The sequence below is a fragment of the Furipterus horrens genome, unplaced genomic scaffold, assembly GCF_987537825.1.
Source record: "Furipterus horrens unplaced genomic scaffold, mFurHor1.1.pri manual_scaffold_11, whole genome shotgun sequence".
NCBI classification, from domain to species: Eukaryota; Metazoa; Chordata; class Mammalia; order Chiroptera; family Furipteridae; genus Furipterus; species Furipterus horrens.
Window position 1 is genome coordinate 85,432,395 of NW_028327181.1, and position 18,041 is coordinate 85,450,435.

General features: G+C 53.7%; 2 protein-coding genes and 1 long non-coding RNA gene across 4 annotated transcripts; 2 read left to right on the forward strand and 1 right to left on the reverse strand.

Moving 5' to 3' along the window:
* Positions 1-325: 325 nt before the first annotated feature.
* On the forward strand, positions 326-8,480 carry DHRS11 (dehydrogenase/reductase 11). 2 transcript variants are annotated; one of them, XM_090290830.1, is made up of 7 exons: positions 326-676; positions 3,319-3,528; positions 5,777-5,871; positions 6,536-6,665; positions 7,317-7,409; positions 7,617-7,682; positions 7,807-8,480. In XM_090290830.1, the coding sequence occupies exons 1-7, from the start codon at positions 326-328 to the stop codon at positions 7,846-7,848; spliced, it is 987 nt and encodes a 328-aa protein (XP_090146956.1). In that variant the 3' UTR covers positions 7,849-8,480. The 2 variants fall into 2 exon arrangements, with proteins under 2 accessions (XP_090146956.1, XP_090146955.1); XM_090290829.1 differs by lacking the exon at positions 7,807-8,480 and having other exon boundaries at positions 7,617-7,772.
* Positions 8,481-9,023: 543 nt separating this feature from the next.
* On the forward strand, positions 9,024-13,466 carry MRM1 (mitochondrial rRNA methyltransferase 1). Its single transcript, XM_090290831.1, has 5 exons — positions 9,024-10,057; positions 10,257-10,350; positions 12,201-12,333; positions 12,434-12,553; positions 12,764-13,466. The coding sequence occupies exons 1-5, from the start codon at positions 9,504-9,506 to the stop codon at positions 12,844-12,846; spliced, it is 984 nt and encodes a 327-aa protein (XP_090146957.1). The 5' UTR covers positions 9,024-9,503; the 3' UTR covers positions 12,847-13,466.
* On the reverse strand, positions 12,075-16,773 carry LOC149998696 (uncharacterized). The gene is made up of 3 exons (XR_016513946.1): positions 16,730-16,773; positions 15,439-15,517; positions 12,075-13,497 (listed from the first exon to the last, which is right to left on the reverse strand). It is a non-coding gene; the product is annotated as an uncharacterized LOC149998696 (long non-coding RNA).
* Between the last annotated feature and the right edge of the window lie 1,268 nt (positions 16,774-18,041).

Genomic DNA, 18,041 nt, shown 5'->3' on the forward strand with positions numbered 1-18,041 from the left:
GGGTTGGTTTAGTAGGCCGTTGGAGTCACCTTAAATGCCCTTAATTTCTCTTCCTGGCCTTGGGTCAGGAACAGGATAGGACTATTGAGGAAGAGGCGAAGGTGTGTGCATCCTTGGGCTAGGAGCAAGCCCATGCTGAACGTCCAGCTCCCTGTCCCAAGGGGAAGAGCTCACCAGGGAAGCAGGGCCACAAGTTCCCAGGACCCTCTGCACCGGACCGCAGCGCTGAGAGTTCCCTCGCGCCCGGGGTGAGGCGGGGCCGGAAGGGGCGGGGCCTCGCGGGCACAGTGGGCGGGGCGCCAGGCTGCCACCGCCCTTGGGCGGGATGTGGCCGGTCACCGATGATAGGAGGGTGGAGTCTCGGCCCCCGGCAGGCCAGATTGGAGGCGGGTCCAGGCGCAGCTCCGAAGGGGGCCGGGCGCCGGCTGCCCTGGCGGTGAGAGAGCGGCCAAGCCCCTGTGACCTGGGGCGGAGCTCGGCCGTCCTAGTGCCCAGCTCGCGGAGTGAGGTGGGCGGGCGGCTCGGGACCATGGCCAGGGCCGGCATGGAGCGGTGGCGTGACCGGCTGGCACTCGTGACGGGAGCCTCGGGGGGCATCGGCGCAGCCGTGGCCCGGGCCCTGGTCCAGCAGGGACTGAAGGTGGTCGGTTGCGCCCGCACCGTGGGCAACATAGAGGTAAGGCCCGGCTGGGGAGCTGACTGCTGTGGGAGGCACCGTTTCGGCCGGGTAGGGTCAGGCCGGGGGAGGGGGCGTGGCCGGAGTCAGCCTGTGACCTGGCCCTCGATTGCTCTACAGGGCCATTTACAACGGGATTAGGGACCGGAGGGGTGGATACCTAGAGGGGGAGCCCTTGACCTTAGATTTTTTAAGTCTTGTCTTTTAAGGAGACTTTTCTCCTGATAGTCCCTCCCTCATTGTACCAAATCTCTGGCCTCTTTCTCCCTGTCCCCCAGCTACTTGCTCAGGTAGGCAGAGGAAAGGGGGAACCAGAGGTCAGGGGCTAGCGAGACAGCCAGGGAAAAGGAGAGAAAGCTTTCTGGCCTTAGTAGCTAGGTTAGCTACTGGATTGCTTTCTCTGGGCCCCACACTTAGTCCACAAAGCCGAGCAAAGTGGCTGGCCAGTCAGATGAGCAGGAAGGAGCTAGAGGTTTTGATAATGATCATTTTTCACCCTCAGGTCTGAGGTTGGGGTTGAGGTGGGGGTCAAGCTTTTGTGAAAAAAAGAAAAAAGGCTACTCTTCTCCAAATCGGAGGGTTAACCTCCTACCCAGTGAGATATTCACAGGTAGACCCGTCTCCAATTGCACTGTCCTGGGTGGGACTGAGTAGGTGAAGTAATGCATTGAACACAGGAGGGGACAAAGCAACGTGGAACTGGAACTCCTGGTTTTTCACTTAAAGAAAGTGGCGTTGGGAGCAGAGTTGCGAGCAACAGGAGTTTAGAGACAAGTGAAATGCAACTGGCCATGTTGGAGCATGGAGGAAGAAGGGGAGAGATTTCCCTCAGTCCATTGGGTTTGCCCAGCAAGATCACTCTCTGGGTCGGGCTAGTGCCTAGCTGCCCAGCATTAGCTCCACCACTGCGCAGTGTCCCAGGCAGGGAAAGGGTAAGGAGGCCTTGTGTAGGGGGCAGAGGGAGAAGGTGTACGTACAGGCAGGAGGGCTGTCCCCTCTGCTGCTGCTGACCAGAGGTATACTTTATAGCCTCCTAGGTAGTGCCAAGGTTACCTGGTACACCATTGCCCCACTCTGCCCCTCCCTTTCTCCTGGAGCTCAGGAGCCTGGGAGCCTAGAAGATTAGGCCTGGGATAAGACCATTGGATTCCCCAATTCTAAAGCTACTCTCGCCTTCTCTTCCTACTCCCCTGTCCCACACTAGCCAGGGAAGGGGGACCCTGAGCTTCAAGGAGAATCTCCTTTAATGAGGGGAGAATGCCTTCACTGCAAGGGCACTGACATGATGTCAGGTGATTTTTAAGGACCGATTAGGACAGGTGGGGCAATGAGAAGGCAGTGACAGGGAGAAATATACTCTCAGGCCCTATCTCCTGGCTTTCCTGTGGGGGCTTTGAATCTGGAGGAGGAAGGGAAAAGTTGCTGGCCAGGTGCGGAGAATTCCGGGTTTCATTGCCCACAGTCTGCTTTTATTGATGGATTGGTTGATATTAAAAGAGAGTTTTGAGGTCTGGCCTCCTACAGAGAGAAGCCCTGTGTCCTGAGGTGGTCATGGGTAGGTAAAATCGGGTGAAGGGGGTGCTTCTGAGTCCCAGAGGAACTATACATTTTAAACTTGGAACGTTAAAGCAGAGAAGAGTTTCCTAGGTCACCTGATCCAGCCATTTATTTCCAGCTTGGTCAGAGGGGAGGGACACTGCAGGCCAGGGCAGCTGGCCAAGCCCGCTTTCCTCCAGGGCACCCCACACCCCCACCCGTCTCCCTCCCACACTTGTACATAGTCACCTTCATGAGACTCAGGGGCCGGCCTCCAAGGCCGTGAAGCCTGCGTCTTCCTGCCTCTGAATGTCAGCTTTCCTCACAGCCGTCGCTCAGGGCTGTGCTTTCTCACGTCTCTCTCTCCCCGGGCTCTTCAGTGTGTTGAGGGGCCTGGCAATGCACATGGGGTGCCAGTGTCACCTGCCCCCAGCCTCAGAGTCTCCAGAGAAACTTTGGGGTGGAGGGTGGTGCCCCATGGGACAGAGAAAGAATCCGTCCTGACTTCCTGACCCTTGCTATAGGTGGGGCGAAGGGAGATGGGCAGTTGGACTCAATTGAAAAGTGTGTGTGTGAGAACTCTGAGCCGCTGGCTGCAATTTGTGCGGGGAGGGTGATAGTTCAGGTATAAGCCCTTCTGGATGAGGTGATGGGAGAGGAGAGAGAAGCCCTGGCATAACAGCTCAGGGGCTCTTGGCACTGCAGGAAGAAGCATGGGGTGGGGTGAGAGGTGCGTCTCGGCTGTGATCAGAGAAGGCTTTCCTATTGAGGGAGAGGCAGAAAAGAAACCTCACTCCATTCCCAGGATCCTTGACCCCCTTCTTGGGCCCCTTCAGACTCTAGCCCTTCTTTCTTCTTAGAACTCAAGACTCCAGTTTATTTGTTTTTCCATGAGGTTCCTCCATTGATAATCTCAGCTTTCCCCTCCCTCACTCAGGGAGGGCTATCATCCCCTGGACCTGGACCAAAAAAACAAGCTGTGGGGATGGGCAGACACAACATCAATGTGACCGAAAGGTGGCCGCCAAAGGAGGGAGGTTGTCTCTGGCTGGGGAGGCGTGGGATTTAGCAGCTCACCCCAGTTAGATCCCTGTTGGGTTTCATAGGAGCTGGCTGCCGAATGTAAGAGTGCAGGCTACCCCGGGACTTTGATCCCCTACAGATGTGACCTGTCCAGTGAAGAGGACATCCTCTCCATGTTCTCGGCTGTCCGCTCTCAGCACAGCGGTGTGGACATCTGCATCAACAATGCTGGCCTGGCCCGGCCTGATACCCTGCTCTCAGGCAGCACCAGTGGTTGGAAGGACATGTTCAATGTAAGGGCTGAGGACCTGGGGTGGGGATTGGGAGGACGGCAGAGAGCCAGGGGTTTCGGAACCAGAGCACTGCTCAAGATCTCTCGAGAGCGAGCTTTGGGTTCCTTCCTGGGGCACCTTGACTGACTCCTTGCTTCTTTCCCTGCCAGAGGGATAGTGAGTAGATGAATGACCCTATCTTTTCCATTCTTCCCTTTGACCTCCTGGGCATAGTTCTTAAAGCCTAGGCTGATTCCTTCTGCTGGAAGAAAGATCAGTAGGAGAGAGCACTGCTGTTCATTGAATGTCCCCATGTCAGCACTGTGTGGAATGCTTGGGAACATGGTCTTGTGGGAAGAAAAGGAACCGAGAGACAGGAGATAACGTTCTTACCCGCCCTGCCAGTAATGAGGTGGTTTCAGGCAGGTAGTTACCCTTTCTGAGCTTCAGCTTTGTCACGTTCAATTGGGACGAACACACTGATACCATCAATATTTGGGGTCAAAAACTCCAATGTCCCCTGCAGCCAAGTAGGTACATAAATGAGTGAGGCAGGTCAGGTGGGGCCCGCAGTAAGTGAGAAAGCACTCGGCCACGTACAGGGTGAGCCACTGCTGAAGTCCAGTGTCATTGCTGTAGGGTAGGTCACCCAGTGTGGCTAGATGTTATGAGTCCTTTGAGAGGAGTGGGGAGCCTGGATTTTTATGTGACACTTCATCCCTCCTGTTACCCAAAACCTCAGCTCCACGAGGGCAAGGATTTTTGTCTATTTTATAGCCTCAGCCTATAGGCACTCAATGGGTATTTTTTGAATGAATGAAACCTTCCAGTACAGGTTGGAAATGAATTTAAAACGCTTTATAACTAAGCATGTCCCAAACAGAGCCTGCAGGACATGGGTTTTCAACTTCTGGACTGTATTATGGGGCAATGTTAGGGTATGAAAGTATTCTGAGAAGTTGAAAGCAGTGCGTAAATGGGATGTGTCCCCCCACCCCCGCCCACAATTCTTTCCGTATCTGCTCACAGTAGCTTTAGCACCTAACAGGTGCTTGGGCCAGAAAATGAACAGTGAATGTTGGAACAATGAAAGTTGAAATGAAGCACTCTCCCTGCCCTCACACAGAATTCTGGGAGTTCTGAGTTGTGATCCTCACCTGCAGTAGGTGGTTCTCTCAGCCTGGATGTCCACTTGTCCATCTATAAAATGAGGGACTTACATTAATTCCCTAAGGCCCCTTTCAGCTTGTAATTCTATTAGGATCATCCTATGAGGCATCTTCTCCACCCTCCCCTCCCCCTCCCCGCAGACCTAGGAGATTCACTCCCCGGACCCCAAGGGATCTCTTTCTCCTATTCCTGTCCTCAGCAGCTGAGTTCTCTGCCCCACAAACCCACTATGCTAAAAGGACCAGAAACAGGGCTGAAAGCCTCCAGTGTCCTTGTGCTGTGAATGCTGAGGCAGGCTCACACCAAGGGTGTTCTGTCCCTGCTGCCTGGCTCTGACACCTGATAAAGAGAAACATCTAATCTCACACCTGGCCCCCTCTCTTCTGGAGAGGCGAGACATGAGGACCTGCTGAAGGCTTTATCTCTGCTTGTCCTTCTGGGGGTTGGTCTGGGCAGGAGCTTTAGAGCAGAGACACTTCTTCAGACCTCTGTTCCAAGGTTCCCTCTGCTGGAGTGGGAAGGGAGGGGCCAAGAAAGGCAGGAGGCCCCCATGCCCTCCCCAGAGTCTCTGTGCCTAGTCCTATAGATGCAACAGAGGTTAAAGGGAGGAGGGTCAGGCCTTCTCTACTGGGAGTCTCAAGGTGGGAGGGCAGGAAAGGAGCAGAGACTAGCTAGGAGAGGTGGGGAGAGGCTAAGGTCTGCTTGAGGAGAGATTTAAAAAGCCCTTTTAGGGAGGATTTCAGGCTCTTTAGAAGAAGAAAAGGAAATGGTTCCCTAAGGCAGAGGTTCTGCTGTTTGCAGAGGAGACAGCCAAGACATGGAGGCTGCCTGGGTCATGGGTGGGGTTTGGGGGGTTTCGAGTCCCATTTGCAGGAACTTGGGGATCACCCAGGGAGAGAAGCTGCTTTTGCTGTCAGCTGGGGCTGGTGGCTTTTGGGGGAGGGGCACCTAAGGCAAGGTGCCCTGGGCCCCTCGTTGGTTTCTGGTAGGACCTAGACACTGTTTTGGAATGCCCCTCCCCCAGGGGTTCTCTGTGGCTCCATCACCTGCTCAGATGGGCCCTAGCTGGAGACACCCCATTGCCCTCTCTGGCCTGCAGGTGAACGTGCTGGGCCTCAGCATCTGCACACGGGAAGCCTACCAGTCCATGAAGGAGCGGAAGGTGGATGACGGGCACATCATTAACATCAACAGGTGAGACAGGTGGCCGAGGGCTGGAGCGCAGACCACCACTCGCCCTCCAGGCTGGGTGATCTGCTGCAGCTCATTTGACTTCTTTGGATCCATTTCTTTGGTAAAATGAGGATTTAATACTCACTTAGCACCCAACAGCATGATTATAGTGAGGGAAAAAATAGTGTACGTCAAGTGCCAGCCCCTAGTTGGCTGGCATGGGTAGTTCAGCCCCTTGTCTTTGCATCTGAAGCCTAGGGGCTCTCCTGGTACTGAGGTTTTTCATCCCTCAGGCCCTGAAATGAATCCCACCTCATGGTACAAAGAATACACGGTATGATTGGGGACCCCCACTCTGAGCAGGGAGACATGGCCTGTTCCCAGAGATCTTCCAGTAGAACCATATCAGTGAACATGCAGATGGAATTGAGATTGTTGATGGCTGCATGACCAAGAGAGTGGATTCTGAGGTCAGTGTAGGGAAGACTGCTAGAAGAGTAGGGTTTCAGGAGCTGCTTGAATAAAAGAAGCTAGATTAGTGGGCCGCGAGGATGGCCCCGAGAGGCCCCCTTCAGAAGGCTTCCCTGCAGCATCCAGCTGGTGGGGTTGACTGGTACATGAGGGGGCACTGCTGGTCTCTCTAGAGCATCACTCTTTTTCTTTCCCCTTCTCTCCCTCTACCCAGCATGTCTGGCCACCGAGTGTTGCCCCAGTCCGTGACCCATTTCTATAGTGCTACCAAGTACGCTGTCACTGCATTGACAGAGGGACTGAGGCAGGAGCTTCGGGAGGCCCAGACCCACATCCGAGCCACGGTGAGGGTGTGGCTTGGCCCTGGTGGGGATGGGATAGACACAGACCCTCTCCCCGCTGCCTGCCCCACCCCCACAGCCCAGGGAGCCCATGTCCAAGGTGTGCTGCTTAGAACCCCTGCGAGCGCACTGGGCACAGAGCTCCTGGGCTCTTCCGCTACTTGTATGGCCCTGCTCAGTACTTGTGTTTCCTCATTTCATTGACTTTGAGGTGGGAGGGGGCTGGCCTGAATGGAACATGGTGGGATGGGACTGAGGGAAAGCAAGGGATTGTGCATAATGGCTGGACATCGGGCTCTTCCATTAAAGGCCAGATGACCTTGGGCAACTTACTCAACCTCTTCGAGCCTTAGTCTTCTCATCTGTCTAACGGAGATGATCATGATCTATCAGGTTATGAGGTTTTTTAAGAGACATTTTGTAAAACATTTACGTGGCTCATAGTAAGGGCTCTGTAGATGGTAAATATCATTGTGGTCATCGCTAGTGGCAGCTTTGGAGCCAGGAGGTGGCCGCTGGACATGGGGCAGCCATCCCTATAAAGCTGGGTCCCTGTGGCTCCCATCCTTTCCCTCCAACCTCCCCAAGGCTGGCCTCTGATTGGGATGGGGGTGGGACAAAGCTCAGCTGAGCAGGCCCTCTCTGTTGGCCCAGTGCATCTCTCCAGGATTGGTGGAGACACAATTCGCCTTCAAGCTCCATGACAAGGACCCTGGGAAGGCAGCTGCCACCTATGAAAACCTAAAGGTGGGGCCTCCCTCTGGGCTTGGCAAAGCCACTCTAAGTGAAGGCAGGAGGAAGGGAACCCTGGCCTTCAGTCCCCCCCCATCCTTTTGTCTAGCTTTCTTGGAGGGTTGTGGGGGGAATGCGGATGCTGGAGAGGACCTCAGTGGTGGGAGGGAACTTTGATCCATTCTGTTCTCATCTCAGTCCCCCTTTCCCCGGTGCTCTCAGTGTCTCAAACCCGAAGATGTGGCCGAGGCTGTCATCTATGTCCTCAGCACCCCCCCACATGTCCAGGTAAGTCTGGCCTTGGCTGTCCACTCCATGGAGAAGCCCAACCATCCCCAGAGGAGAAGAGCAGGGAGGCCTTAAAGAGGTGGGCAGAGTGCCCTGGCTGCCTCAAGCCTTGTGCCTTCTGCAGATCGGAGACATCCAGATGAGGCCCACGGAGCAGGTGACCTAGTTTCCTGTGGGGAGCTCCTCCTTCCCTCCTGACCCTCACCCTTGGTGCCGGCCTCTGAATTGTAGGTGTTAATTTCTGGATTCTTGGATTCCACTTCCTCTCTCCACTCTTTGGCCAGCGATTTAAAAACTTGAGGTCTTTTTTATCTTCTCAAATTGCTTCTACCACAAACGTGAAAAGTGGGCTAGGGAGAGGAGGTGATGTCCCTAATTGTTTTACCTGTTAACTCATTCTTGGTCCCCTTCCTGGGCTCCTTGGCCTTTGTTTGCTGTCCGTGGTCTTTTCTCTTTGACCTGGGGAAGGGACTTTGACCAAAAGGGTGGCTTCCCCCTCTCTTCTTGGACTCCACCCCCTGTCACTCAAGGAAGAGCTGGCAGAGAGAACCCCTCAACTTTTATCTGAGTGGTTATTGAGGGCTCCAGCTTCCTCATCTCCCTGCCCTACTGCCTCCACCTGATCCCTTCTCTTCCCTGTCCCAGTTCTCCAGCCTACTTGTGGCTTCTTGGCCCCTGGGGGCGGGGGTGTCATCACTTTACTCTGACTGCCACAGCACAGTGCCAGGACCTGCCTCCCAAGTGGATTTCAGTGTGATAATTAAAAAAGAAAAATGGCAACAGCCAACCTTGGCTTCATAGGTGTCTCTCAGTTCTTCCCCTTTCTCTGTGATCAGGGGTGGTTGTGTCTGTTTCTTCCAAGTGAGTGGCAAGTGGGTGAATTTAGAGCCTCACTCTCAGAGTGTGTATTACCTTAGGTAGCAGGTGTGGGTTTGGGTTGGGTCTTGAAAATGGGTAGGGGTTTGTCAGCCAGAAAAGAAGACAAGATGTACAAGGCTCAGAGGCCCAAAAGAGCATGCAGTGTTGTGGGAACAGCACAGAACTTAGTGCAGGAGTGAGATGGGGCTGAAAAGCCTGGATCCCTGGGGTCCGAGAGCTGAGCAAGGAGTCTGGCCATTACCTGTGGGCCAAGGGCATCAGCTGGCTTGTCAACAGGCACAGAGCTGTCCCTTAGAGAATCAGCCGCCACAGGATAGGGAGTTATTGCTGGGTCCTGCTAACTGGGGAGGAGGATTGTCAACGCAGTGGAAGTGCAGAGGAGGGCCTGGGTGCGGGAGAAGCTTCTGAGAAAAATCACCAGCATCCGATTGGGAGGGAAGCACCACGACTGACCTGGTGGAGCACATCCCCTTAAAGTGTTCTTTGCTGGTGCCTGGGTGAATGCCACCCTCCAGTCTCCTGGGACCTCGAAGGGCGCAGAATGAAGCCTGTAGTGTGGTTCCTTACGCGCTGATCGCTGATCCTTGTCTTCCGCTGGCCACGGTGCGGTGGACGTCGCTGCTCAAACAAGCCCTGCAGGTGGCGCTGTAGGGACGGCCTCGTGGCCGAGCATGCGCAGCGCGTCCTCGGGTAGGGGGGCGGGGTCGCATGAACCCGGAAGCGGAGTGCCCCACGTGGGGGTCGGGAAGTGGGAAGTCGTGGTTGGGCTACTTGGTTTTAGGCAATTTTCGAGCTGGGAGTCTGGGCTGTTCGTTTTCCTGTCTGTGGAAGTGGGGTAGGTGCGGCCGTGGAGGCCCCTTAAACCTGTGTTCGGGGCCTGGTAGCAGGCTCCGTCTGGAGTGACAGCTCCTAAGGACGCAGCAGGGGTCATCGACCGTAGCGATGCTGTGGGCCCTTGGGGGCGCGACCTGGCGATGCTCTGGTCACCTCGCACGTCATTTCTCCCAAACGGCACGGCGTGGGGAGCGGCCCGGTGGAGAGGAGCTAAGCCGCCTGCTACTGGATGATCTGGCGCCTACCCCTCGGTCCGCCCGGGGTCTAGAACTTCTGTTTGGCCTGTCCCCATGTCTTCTGGCTCTGCGGGCCGCCCGCCGCCGGGTAGCCCGGCTCTTGCTCCAGGCCGGCAGGTCCGGGGTGCAAGGAGAGCGTGCAGAGCTGCTCCGCGCGGCTGAAGCGCGGGACATTCCAGTTCTGCGGCCCAGACGGCAGAAGCTGGACGTCCTGTGCCACCACCAGGTCCACCAGGGCGTCTGCATGGAGGTGAGCCCGCTGCAGCCCCGGCCCTGGACTGAGGCTGAGGAGGCCAGGCCAGGAGATGACCCCCAGCAGCTGTGGCTTGTGCTCGAAGGGCTCCAGGATCCTCGGAATCTTGGGGCGGTGCTGCGCTCCGCTCACTTCCTCGGCGTGGATAAGGTCATCACCAGCCGGAGAAACAGGCACGGATGTTCCTTATTTCCCATGTACCCCAATTTCGAGGCGCAACCGAGTTCCAAAGCACCTTGACCCTTATGTGGTCCCCCATTCTGGCCTTCCCATCCCCAGAATTCTCACCCCTAACCCTTGGGGGCCGGGAGACGGTAGGGCACTGGGCTTGAGATTACACAGCCTTATACAGGGCATGGGGTACCTTTGCAGCTGCCCGCTCACTCCGGTAGTCAGCAAGGCCAGCGCGGGGGCTATGGAGGTGATGGACGTGTTCTTCAATGATGACCTGGATGGTTTTTTACAGGTAAGGGAGCGGGGTGGGGGAGGGCAGTGCATAAAGGAGCAGAAATGAGCCAACCTCATCCTTTTAGGGCGCTTAACCAGCAACTGATGGAGGAAGGGGAAGAAGAGAGCATGTTGACATCACCTTCTATGTCTTTCTAAATCCCTTTGGGAAGAGGGAAGGCACAAGTGGAGCAGAAGCTGAAGTTAGAGACTTCCTAGCACCATCCCCTTTACTGCACTCCTTCCCCAAGCATGCCTTTTGCCCCTGCTGCAAGTCTGCCCCAGTGCCTCGTTACCTACTAAGCAGGTCGTCTGTAAATGTTTAGCTGGGGGGAGCTGGTGGACAGGTGTCCTGGGTTCCTTCAGTAGGGGCACAGCTTGAAAGGCTTTTGAATAGGAGTAGTTTATGCCTTTCCCTCCTTCTCTCTTACACACACAAAACAACGCTCCACTACCACCACCAAAAAACGAAAATTGGGGGGAGAACCTTGGTAGAGAAACCCCTCTGCTGCGCTTCTTATGCTAAACACAAGGTGGCAGTATTGCCCTGACCATCTTAAGTTTCAATCCTTGGATTTCTTTTCCACATACTGTTTTTTGGGGGGTAGGGGTGGGGTTCATCCACTCATGGATTTAAGTATCATCTGTATTTGAATGCCTCCCGAATATATTCTAGCCTGTATCTTGTTCCTAAACCCCCAGATTCACTTATCTAGTTTCCTATTCAACAGCTCTCTTTTAAAATAAATAGCAACACTGGTGTCAAAAAAGCAAGGGAAATTATAGTTGATGGGATTTTACAAAGATGTTAAATGTCCTCAACCCAGAGTGATTCCAACATGAATAAATAAAAGTATCTCAAAGGAGTTTAAAAAAACAGCTCTCTTTTGCTGTTTCAAACTGAAAACATTTCCGTAGCCAAGCACCCATTCCTTCGGCGGCAGACCCAGCTCACTTGGGGGCAAGTCCATCCTTTCAGTTGGTTAGGCCAGAAACTTTGGCACTATTCTTGATTCTTCCTGCTCCCACACCCATTCCCATCTGTCAGTGCCTCCTTTTGGTTTTACCACAAAGTTGTTTCCATATTCTACCATTTCTCACTATCTCCACTGCTGCCACTCTGGCCCAAGCCTCTGTCATCTCTTGCCTGGGTTATTGTGGAAACCTCTTGGCCAGTCTTGCTTCTGCGATCGGCTCTCAGCACAGCAGGCAGAGAGAGATCCTGTTGTAACATACATCAGACCCTGTTACTTCTCTGCTCAGAACCTTTCAAAGCCTTTGCGTTTCTCTCAGAGTAGAAGCCAAAGTCCTTCCAGTGGCCTTTGAGATTCTACCTTATGTGGCCCTTCATTCCCTCTCCTGTCTCAGTGGCCACCTTGCTATCCTGTTGTTCCTCACAAATATCAGGCAAGCAGCCACCTCTTAGCCTCCGCACTGACTGATCCCTGCCTACAGTATTCTTCCCCCAGATGTCTATACAGTACTTCTCCATCTCCTGGACCACACTCAAAAGTCACTGAGGTGAGGCCCTCCCAGACCACCCTTCCCGCAGGCTGGGATTTTGGCCTCTGTTGTTCACTGCCTTGTCTCCAGTGGCTAGAACAGAACGTGCCCATTCTAGGTGCTTAATAACTGGACTGAATCAAATGGCTCAGCAAGGGAGTGAATACAGGGTGGGGCAGAAGTAGGCTGACAGTTATTCATGCACAATAATAAGTAATAACACAAGAATAAACTCTCTTTTGTGGTCTCACCATTGCAAACCTCCTTTTGCCCCACCCTGTATGTGGGCAAGTTTGGGCGTTACTTGGCCAGGGCTCTGAGGAAGGTTTGGTGAGCAAGAATATGATTTCTTCTTTTCCCTTTCAGGCCAAAGCCCGGGAGGGCTGGCTCGTGGCTGGCACAGTGGGCTGCCCCGGGCCTGAGATTTCCCGATTCCCCGAGATCCCCATCATTAGTTGTTTAGAGTTCCTGTGGGACCAGCCTACTCTGCTAGTGCTGGGTAGGTAGATGGTCCTGCTTTTCTGTGTTCAGACATGCATTTCCCGAGCACCTGCATGTCCAGCTGTGGCATCCCTAAGTCTCTTCCCTGTGCCCCGCAGGGAACGAGGGCTCTGGCCTGTCCCCGAAGGTGCAGGCCTCCTGCCAGCTTCTCCTCACCATCCTGCCCGGCCGGCAGCTGCCTCCTGGACTGGAGTCCTTGAATGTCTCGGTGGCTGCCGGTGAGTCTAACTCTCCCCTTACTTCCCTCCCTCTGATCACGCATGTGTAGCTATTTCATCCTAAACAAGTTTCGCAATCATTCTGTTTCTCCATTGCTTTCTGTGCCAAATGCAGAAAAATCATCCTTTTGAGGATGAAATGAGGGAGTGCCTGGCACATGATTCTTCTTCTCAGTTCTTTTCCTCATGTCATTCTGTCTGTCTTTGCAGGAATTATTCTTCACTCCATTTGCAGCAAGAGAAAGGGTTTTCCTGAAGAAAGGAGGAAAGGACAACTTCTCCAAGACCCCTGAAAACCCTCAGCCATGGCTGAAGGGCCCAGAGTAGCTCAGCACCCAGGATTGTCCTCAGGATCAGAAAGAAAGAGGCAAGATGGGGGCTGACTTGGACTGTTGAAGATGCGTGTGTGCCGGAGGGCAAGGGACAGGTTACCCACAGGTCCGCATGTTCACATGTGCTGGAATCTTGCTTGAGTGTACAGCCAGGCTCTGTTTATTAATCACTGTCTTGGGAAGCAGGGAGCTTTGCGGTGGAGACCAGGGGAAGTTCAGTTTCCTGTTTTGAGTTTGAACTTGCAATTGGAGATGGTAGCCTGTTAATTTCTAGGATGTGCTAGTTCAGAGGATCTGTTTCCACCCAGGTTCTGCCTGAGCATCAAGGGGAAGCCTAAACATCAGAGGGGAATCGGGCAGTGCTGTCCAGGGATCCTATCTAGACCTCTTAAGCCAGTGTGAGAATGTAGAGGGAGGACCCAGGCCCTTTTGTGGGCCAGACAGGTGCAAATCCAGGCTCAAACCATGTCCCGTGGCAGGATCTTGAGCACATGGCTTCATCTTTATGTGTCCCAGGGCCCTTGTCAGTGCCTCCCTCTCAGGGCTGTTGTGAGACTCAAATAAAATACCTGGTGCCCTGACCGGTGTGACTCAGTTGGTTGGAGTGTCGTCCTACGAAGTGAAAGGTTGCTGGTTAGATTCCCCATCAGAGCACAGTTCCTGGGTTGCAGGTCCAGTCCCTGGTCAGCACACATATGAGAGGCAACTGATTGATCTTCCTCCCTCACATCAATGTTTCTCACCCTCTCTTTCTCCTTCCCTTACCCTACTCTAAAAATAAATAAATAAAATCTTAAAAACAAAACTAACAAAAAAAAATTAAAAAAAAAATCAATTGGTATCCAGTAGGCACTCAACCAGTGGGCTGTTATGTTTGATTCGTCCATTAGGTGGCAGCCTTGCTCTTTGGTCCACAGCCTCTTCAGGAAGCTCTGGAAGCCAACTGGTAAGATTCCTGGAGGTGGCCCCCAAGAGGCAAGGGAAAGATGAGCAAACACCTCCCACCCCACTGGCCCTCCAGTCCCCCTGGCTGGTGAGTTATCAGTCAGTCCACCTACCTGCAAGGAAGCAGCGAAACCTGGCCTTTGATTCTGGGAGGCGACGAGGACAGGGTTGCTAGTAATTGTATCATCCAGACCAATTTGACTCCCCGGGGTCCCACAGGTGGAGACAAGGTCACCAGTATAGTAGTTTACAGCAGTCCGGGCTGCACACTGGAGTCACCTGGCAGGCTTTAAGAAACAACTGACACTGGGACCCACCCTCAGAGTCTGATGTAATTGGTAAGGGTGCAGCCTGGGCATCAGGACTGGTAACTGCCCCCAGCCCCACCGTGGGTGTCATGTGCAGCCCAGGTGGAGAACCATGGGGGCAGGGTTTGTCAGTCTCAGCGGTATTGACATTCTGGGCCAGATAATTCTCTGTTGTAGGGGTTGTCCTGTGCATAGTAGGATGTTTACCAGTATCCCTGGCCTCTACCCATCGAATACCAGTAGCACCCCGCTTCCTCTAGCTGTGACAACCAAAAATCTCTCCAGACATTGACAAATGTCCCTGGGGGGACAAAATCGCTCCTAGTGGAAAACCACTGGAGTGTGGATCTGGAGGACAGCAGCCCTGAGTTCAAATCCTAGTTGCCATGTGACCTCGGGCAAGTTCCTTACCCTCCTGAGCCTCAGTCCCTCCTTGGTGAAGGGGGATAACCCTGCCTCTCTGCAGGATACAACGGACCATAGGAACTCAGTGCCTCACAGGGAGTAGGTGCTCAGTAAACAGTACCTCCCTTTCTCTGAGGACTGGACTTGGAATTCTAATGGAGATGCCAACTTAGAAGGACATTTGAATTTGTTTAAAAAGGACCTAAGATTGCTTTAAAGTCAGTTTATGCTCTCAAGAAAGGAAGAAACCCCTTCATTAACTCCACAGATTATCACCGCATTGCCCTGCCACCCCCCCCCCCCCAAACTGTCCCCATCTGTCACACACGACCTGACCTCTGCTGGCACATGTCACCCTTGAGCATACTACCCTGCTTTTCCCATCCCTGCTGCATTCTTGGCCAAGAGCCTTGTGTAGCTTTGAACCTTGGCTGCTCCCTAGAGTCGTGGTTGAGGAGGGGGGATAGCTTTTAATATTCCAGATGCCCAGAGGCACCAGACCGATGAAATCAGAGTCTCTGGGGGAAAAGTAAGGCACAAGCATTTCTCACAGCTCCCCATTGATGCCAGTGCACAGTCATGTTTGAGAAGCACTGACCCGCTAATGTCCAAGATACCTTCCAAATCACACCCATGCTTTTGATTGCATGTCTGAAAGTACATGGAAAGTGACCTTTCACCTGTCCCTGTAGAAGATGCTGGCTTCAGCCTTGGCTCCATGGGCTTCCTAGCTAGATAACTTCTCAGTCTCCACACCTATAAAATGGGGATAGTGCCATGGACACCTGATCCAGCTACCCTCTTCCCAACAGAGAGGTTGTACAGTAAAATGAGAACATGTCAGTGTTCTGTAAACTAGAGAATGGTGCACCCAGGACTAGCGCACATAACAAACCTGTTGTGATGGTTCCATTTATGTGTCAACTGGACTGGGCGACGGTGCCCCGATATTTGGTCAGACATTCTTGGCGTGCCTGTGAGAGTGATTTGGGGTGAGATTAACATTTAAATTGGTGGACTGAGTAAAGCAGATTGCCCTCCCTAATGTGGGTGGGCCTCATTCAAGCAGTTGAAGGCCTAAATAGAACCAAAAGCCTGCCCCCCCCACCCCGGCATGTAAGAGAATGCTTCCTGTCTTTTGGAACTGAAACATGGCCTTTTGTGGGGGCTTGAGCCTCCTGGCCTTCCGATGGGAATGACATTGGCCTCCAGTGTGCATGTGCACCCTGCGTCACGTGGGATGCCAGCCTCCCTGATTACCTGAGCCAATTCTCTATAATAGACAAAGAAGTAAGTAGGTAAGTGTGTATGTACGTATGTGTGTGTATCTCCCTCCTATTGGTTCTCTTTCTCTGGAGAATCCAGACGAACAGACTTGATGAAAATAAACTCATGGAGTTCCTCCCATGTAGAGGTACAGAATCAAGCTCAGCTCTCCAGGACCAAACCCAGCATGGAAACTAGAAGTTGGGGTTGGGGGCACTTGGGGTCCAGAGCCCCCTCTGCTGCCCAGGGACTCCTCTGTGGTATCCGGAACCCTATCTGACCTGCTTTGGGCATGCTATTCATCAGCTTTCTGGGTCCCTGTGGTCTGGGCCATCTGGAGGGGTCACTCTCCTGGGCTAACAGCCAGACACAGTGGGCTCCTCCCTGTGTCATCCCCTGGGCATCTGGCTGGCTGGCCTCTGGGAAGACAGGTTCACCTGAACCAAAGGGAACTGAGGCTGTGATTACCTGCTATACACACACAGGTATGTACTTACGTCATGCAGTCAGGCATTCCCAAGAGAAACAGCACCTGATGCCATGGATGAAGTCTGACTCTCCTTGGAGTGACCTTTGCCACGTGGACACTGGTCACTACGTGTGGTTAACTACACAGGAGCTCCAGTGGCTGTGACTGAGGGTGTGAAGGAGCTGGGTGGGGCTCCATCCCCTGGAGGGCAGGGTGGGGATGAAGCTGAGAAGAGGGAACAGTGGTGAAGAGCATGACCCTGGCTGTTAAGCAGTTTGCTTTGAGTTGCAACTCTGTGCCTTGCTGATGGTGTAAATGTGAACATGTCCCTTAACTTTTCCAAGTCTTATTTCCCTCATCTGTAAAATGAGATAACTGCCCTGGGTGGTGGTGTTGGAGCACGACCTGTAGCCAAAGGGTTGTGGGTTCGATTCCTGGTCAGGGCACATACCTACGTTTCGGGCATCATCCCCAGTCTGAGTGCATATGGATGTTCCTCTCTCTGAAAAGCAATGAAAAAAAAGTCCTCGGGTGAGGATATAGATAAATACACAAATAAACAAATAAATAACATGGGGATACCATAGTGTCTGCTTCCCAGGAGCACAGTGCAGGTGAAATGAGATCACGCACATGAGGCCCTCAGCTGGCACTGGAAGAGACAGCTGTTCTCACAGCACCCAGGGGCAGACCTAGAGGTCAGGGCACTGGGCTCTGCTTTTCTACCCACCGGCCTCAACCTCCCCCACCCCCCAGTCTCTAGGGCCCCTTTCAGCTGCAACACTCAATGATTTACCTGTGAGAACTGCCGGAGGGAGTTGGGGAGGGGAGAGGAAGGGGTGGAAATGACTTCTGCAACATCCTCCTTTGCTGGGGCTCATAGCCGGGAGGGGAAGGCTCTCAGAAGGGTTGGCAGACGACTTGGTATTTCCAGAGCAGCCGGATTGGGACCAACACCCCTGCTTCCTTCCAGGGCTGTAATCTTTTTTGGCAGGAGGCTACACTGCTGGCTTCCGCCCCCAGGCTAGGGTGTTAAACTAGACTCCCCCGCCCACTCCTGCAGGCCCAGGCGCCAGGGGGGCCTCACAGTTTGTAAATGTAATCAACCTTGAGGTCTTGGTCTTCCACAGGTGCAATTAGCATGCCCATCTGCTAATCCCTGATTAATGATGTTTACAAATATGGGGCTCTGCTCACAGAGCTGCTCAGGCTGGGGTCTTCCTACACCCCCTGGCATGTACTACTTCAGGCCTCGCAGTCAATACCCCTCTATGCCCTCCCCAGGCAGTGGGCAGGGCAGGAGGGTCCTCCTTGGAGCGCCCTGCCCCACTCACTGCACAGGTGTGGAAAGGAGACCAAAAGGCCACACAGGGAGACGGCGAGGCTGGTGCTAGTGCTAGGGTCCTGCTCTTCCTTCTTTCCAGTTCTGGAACTTTCAGGACACACGCTGGGCTGGGCAGGCTTCCTTTACTCACCATGCAGGCTGCAGCCTGGGACGCACACGCACGCACACACATGCGCACATGCGCACCTCCCTAGTGCCCCCAGGGTGGGGCCCCCAGCTGGGAACATTTTCACTCCACCCACCTTCCTTCTGAGGACCTCGGTGGGTCCAGTGAAGGCACAGTAGCAAAAGCATTAAGAACACAGACTTCTGAATTGGACAGTCCCAGGTCCAAATGTTGGCTCTACTTCGGTTTCTTCGTCTGTAGAGATAAGAGGACATAGCAGAGTGCTTGGGACACAGTAGGTGCTCAATAAAT